We start from the raw sequence: 4968 nt of genomic DNA on the forward strand, positions 1-4968 counted from the left end.
GTTACCGTATATTTATATATAATCATTTCCTTTTTACAAAATAAAAGGAGAAGAAACGCACGCGCCAGGAGAGCATTTGAAAATCGACAATAATTCAGGATCAAATAATTTAGAGGATGGGGTGGCAGCTTTTGCTTTTAAAAGTGTAGCTCTTTTTTATAAGTGTCTGAGGGAATGACTGCCCGCTGGAGGTAAAGAGGAAAAGCAAGAGCGTGTGATTGTTGGATATGTTGGAATCTTCAATAAAGCAAAAAAGAAAGCATACACAAACACCCAACATTTTAACACTTGATTTACAGCCCAAAAGTGAGTGGATTTTGGCATAAATTATTAACCATTTTGAGATTATGATGAAGTAGAGAATCAGATATACTAATGTGGGGGTCATATGAAAATACAAATGGTTGGGTGACCGAATCCCTCTGTCATCACCAATCTCGAGCCACCCATCTGCCACCCTCTAGAGATCCTCACATTCTCAATTCAATCCATTAGCCAAAAACAACTAGCGTCTAAACACTGAATTAAAAAATATGGGGAAGAAAATGGGTTTTGGGACTTTTACTGAATGGCCAAACTCAGGGAATGTTGGATTCTCCATTGTCCCAAGCAAAAGACAAGTACATATACTTCTCTTCTTCCCAATGCGTACTCTCTCTCTCTCTCTCTTTCTCTCTCTGTCCATTCTGTGCTGCTTCAGTTCAGTATCTGCTCTATGCAATGTATAATGCCCTTTCAAGTATCCACACACATATGCATATGATGTATAAAATAAAGTAAATAATTAAGTTTGAAAATTTGAAAAGAGATGTAAAATAATTAAAAAAATTTCATGTTTAGTGGCACTCTTTTTAATACTTTTATGTTGAATACCTTTAGTAGGCAAAGAATGTGATTAGTATAACTTATGTTGAATACTTTTGTAGGCAAAGAATGTAATTAATATAGCAAGGGAATTTCCTAATGTGACCTTGTTCTTGGAATATAAACCTTGGATTTGGTTAGTTTTGTTCTTTTTAGATTGTGGGCATTATATATTCTTTTTCTTGCAACTCTCCTGACCAAGTGACAGGCATGCTAGTTCACTTTATACTACCAAAAAAATCTGTGATTTCTTTTTCTTTTCCGCTCATTATTTTTTCCTGGTGTCTGACACAAGATTTTTAGTGAATGGATTTCTGGCATGGAAAGCTGGGAGTGGGTTCTGATCTCAGGATTACCTTAAACAAGAGAGCCTCATTTCAAAGTTGTTTTTCTGATAACTATCACTGAACACAAGCTTAGCTTTGGCAACTGGCTGCCTCTTGTTCTTATGATTTCTAGCTCAATGGCAATGAAAAAGAGAGAAATTGCTTTTTGTTTTATGGCTTTCTTATGGTTTTGGGCTCCTACAAATGGATTACTTTCTCCCAAAGGTGTAAACTATGAAGGTAAATAGGAAAGTTGCATCTTCTTTCTTTTATCAACAAGAGTGTGTATTCATGTGAAGGGAGATCTCATAATATCAGTGTTTCTCTTTCAGTGCAAGCATTAATGGCTATTAAGGCAGCTCTACATGATCCTCATGGTGTACTTGATAATTGGGATGCGGATGCTGTTGATCCATGTAGCTGGGCAATGGTGACTTGCTCACCTGAAAGCCTGGTCATTGGCCTGTAAGTCTTTTTATAACCTCAATTTTTTGGAGAGGATATGGAACATTTACAAGAGAAAGCAAAGCATTCATCATGAAGCGAGATTATTAAATAGATGAACATCTTCTGAACTTAGTGGAAATGGTCTTGTTGCAGGGGCACTCCAAGCCAGAATTTATCTGGTACTTTATCTCCAAGCATAGGAAACTTGACAAATCTTCAGATTGTGTAAGTTTCCGACAGATGACTGCGGAAATATCAAAGCGTTTTTCAAATCGAATGCATCTTTTTGTTCATGGTCTAATATGAATGCTGCTATGCACTAATTTTGCAGGCTCTTGCAGAATAACAACATAACAGGACCAATTCCTACAGAGCTGGGGAAGCTCTCAAAGATTCAAACACTTGATCTTTCTGATAATTCCTTCACTGGGGAAATTCCGACCTCTTTAGGCAACCTAAGGAGCCTCCAATACATGTAAGAACTGAAATCTGCGAAACAGAGCCTGAAAGTTCAAGGACTACCATGTCCATTATCTGCACTCTTTTTGGTTTCAATTTTTAACATGAGGGCTTGCAAATGTTGATTTTAGGAGGCTAAACAACAACAGTCTCTCTGGAGCATGTCCTGTGTCCTTGGCCAACATGACCCAGCTTACCTTCCTGTAAGCCTCTTAATCTTTGATTTCTCCCTTCCCCTTTTTCCGCCTCCTAGATCCATGATTTGTATCTGTGATTGAAATATGCTCCTATACATGGTTTTCTGATTCTTTTTTCCTTTTTTTATATCTTATATGTTTCAGTGACTTGTCCTACAATGATCTAAGTGGACCAGTGCCCAGATTTGCTGCTAAAACATTCAGGTATATCCTCTATCTTCACCTCTAACTCTCAAGTCTCAGCAGAACATTATGTTGATAAACTTTGCTCCTCTACTACGTTATTGCAGCATAGTGGGGAATCCTTTAATCTGCGCAACAGGGTCTGAACCAGAATGCCATGGGATGACACTGATGCCAATGTCCATGAACTTGAACAGCTCGCAAGGTATGGAATTTTAGAATTTCCAAAATTTTCTCAACTTTCTCTAATCTTACTGTGCTCAGAGAATATCAATTTTAAGCACTCTTGTGATTTATCTGACTTTGAACCCCTTCTGCTTCTCAAGCTGCTCTGCCTTCTGGCAGATCCAAAAGTCACAAAATAGCCATTGCGTTTGGCTCAAGCATCGGATGCGTGTCCCTGATGGTTCTTATACTAGGTCTCTTACTTTGGTGGAGACAAAGGCGGAATGAACAGATATTCTTTGATGTTAAAGGTTTGAGATAATTAGACTTACTACAGAAGTCTTCATTAGATATTTTAGCATCTTTGAGGTGTAAGAGCTAACTAGTTCTTGTAATTGCGTCTTGTCATTTCAAATTTCAGACCGACATCATGAGGAAGTTTCCCTTGGAAACTTGAGGAGGTTCCAATTCAGAGAACTTCAGATTGCAACACATAACTTCAGCAGCAAGAACATACTAGGAAAGGGAGGTTTTGGGAATGTGTACAAGGGAATATTGCAAGATGGAACAATTGTAGCTGTTAAGAGGCTTAAAGATGGTAATGCTGCAGGAGGAGAGATACAGTTCCAGACTGAAGTTGAGATGATCAGCCTGGCAGTGCACCGGAACCTTCTACGGCTTTATGGATTTTGTATAACACCCACAGAGAAACTTCTTGTTTACCCATATATGTCTAATGGCAGTGTTGCCTCTCGTCTCAAAGGTAAAATACAAAGAGTTTGCTGGATATTATGGCCATAATTTAGTAATGCTATATTTGAGTAGGTGAACTAAACCTGAATATTCCCTGCGACAGGAAAACCAGTCTTGGACTGGGGCACCAGAAAGAGAATTGCCGTGGGAGCTGCCAGGGGATTACTATACCTTCATGAGCAGTGCGATCCAAAGATAATTCATAGGGATGTCAAAGCAGCAAATATACTGCTTGATGATTACTGTGAGGCTGTGGTGGGAGATTTTGGATTAGCAAAGCTTTTGGATCACCAAGATTCACATGTCACAACAGCTGTGAGGGGTACCGTGGGTCATATAGCTCCCGAATACCTCTCCACAGGTCAGTCTTCTGAAAAGACAGATGTCTTTGGGTTTGGAATTCTCCTCCTTGAATTAATCACAGGTCAAAGAGCGCTAGAATTTGGCAAGGCTGCTAACCAGAAAGGAGCAATGCTTGATTGGGTGAGCATACCTTGAATGCTTAAATATTAAAGCATCGATTCCTCTTATTAGATAATTCATAGTTATTCCCCTTCATGTTTGTGACATTAATTGGTACTTGCAGGTAAGGAAAATTCATCAGGAGAAGAAGCTTGAAGGGCTTGTCGACAAGGATCTTAAAAGCAACTATGATAGAATTGAGCTAGAGGAGATGGTTCAAGTGGCATTGCTATGCACACAATACCTTCCTGGCCATAGACCGAAAATGTCTGAAGTGGTTAGAATGCTTGAAGGTGACGGGCTGGCCGAAAGATGGGAAGCTTCTCAAAGAGCTGAAGCAACCAAGTGCAAACCCCATGAGTTTTCCTCATCAGACCGATATTCTGATCTCACTGATGACTCTTCATTACTCGTTCAAGCCATGGAGCTGTCTGGCCCGAGGTGAACTCCTCATAAAATCTTTGTTTTTAATCTTTCAAAAAGAGTTAGAAAATTATAGTTGAAGCAGCATGCTAGAACTCCTACAGTTGCATAATAGTGGCATATCATAACTCGAAAGGGCTTTCAATTTTATTTGATTTTTTTATATTTTTTTCGCTTTTGCTTTCCTTTTTTACTCCAACTGTACAGATTACGTACTACGAAGACATTATTGAAATGGAAATATGTTGTAGTTGCTATTCCTATTAAGTGGAAAATCTGAGAGGCTGTCCAGTTAATTCTTGTGTAAGATCAAACATTCTTTATTCGGGTCTTAACTGTAATTTTCAAAATTAAATAGTTATTCTATTGTAAAGGTCGTTATGCTTATCTCACGTTAATTACACCGTCTTTTTATCATTACAATTTTTTTGATCCGGATAAAAAGAGATTCAAACTTTACTTAAAAATTATACATTAATCATTGAATCAAATATTCGAATTTAAAAATTATATATTAATCATTAAATCAAATGTTTGATTTCATTTTAATTGCCGTGCTTAGTGTTGTAGATATACATGTCATCTAATTAAAAACTAGCAAAACCAAAGATTTAGTAAAAATATCTCATAATCCTCTACAGGAATGAAGGTTTCATGTGTTGATGTTTAGATTAACGTGGAATGAGTGG

At 37.8% G+C, this 4968-nt stretch overlaps 1 protein-coding gene across 2 annotated transcripts; it reads left to right on the forward strand.

The window, feature by feature from the left end:
• Window positions 1–520: 520 nt before the first annotated feature.
• LOC110421256 (protein CLAVATA3 INSENSITIVE RECEPTOR KINASE 5-like) lies at window positions 521–4554 on the forward strand. Of its 2 annotated transcripts, XM_021434801.1 has the most exons (12): window positions 521–620; window positions 1168–1430; window positions 1523–1655; window positions 1791–1862; window positions 1969–2112; window positions 2228–2299; window positions 2438–2497; window positions 2584–2681; window positions 2803–2952; window positions 3063–3404; window positions 3498–3877; window positions 3981–4554. In XM_021434801.1, exons 2-12 carry the CDS (start codon window positions 1313–1315, stop codon window positions 4299–4301), a joined length of 1890 nt encoding a protein of 629 aa, XP_021290476.1. In that variant the 5' UTR covers window positions 521–620; window positions 1168–1312; the 3' UTR covers window positions 4302–4554. The 2 variants fall into 2 exon arrangements, with proteins under 2 accessions (XP_021290476.1, XP_021290475.1); XM_021434800.2 differs by lacking the exon at window positions 521–620 and having other exon boundaries at window positions 1006–1430.
• Window positions 4555–4968: the final 414 nt, after the last annotated feature.

Source organism: Theobroma umbraticum, unplaced genomic scaffold, assembly GCF_002168275.2.
Source record: "Theobroma umbraticum cultivar Fairchild unplaced genomic scaffold, ASM216827v3 scaffold_130.0, whole genome shotgun sequence".
Taxonomy (NCBI): domain Eukaryota; kingdom Viridiplantae; phylum Streptophyta; class Magnoliopsida; order Malvales; family Malvaceae; genus Theobroma; species Theobroma umbraticum.

Coding starts and splice junctions, on each gene's coding strand:
- LOC110421256 (XM_021434801.1), top strand. CDS start 1,313: ATGATTTCTAGCTCAATGGCAATGAAAAAGAGAGAAATTGCTTTTTGT. Junction 2,953..3,062: donor GATATTCTTTGATGTTAAAG/GTTTGAGATAAT, acceptor TTCAAATTTCAG/ACCGACATCATGAGGAAGTT. Junction 3,405..3,497: donor TGTTGCCTCTCGTCTCAAAG/GTAAAATACAAA, acceptor TCCCTGCGACAG/GAAAACCAGTCTTGGACTGG.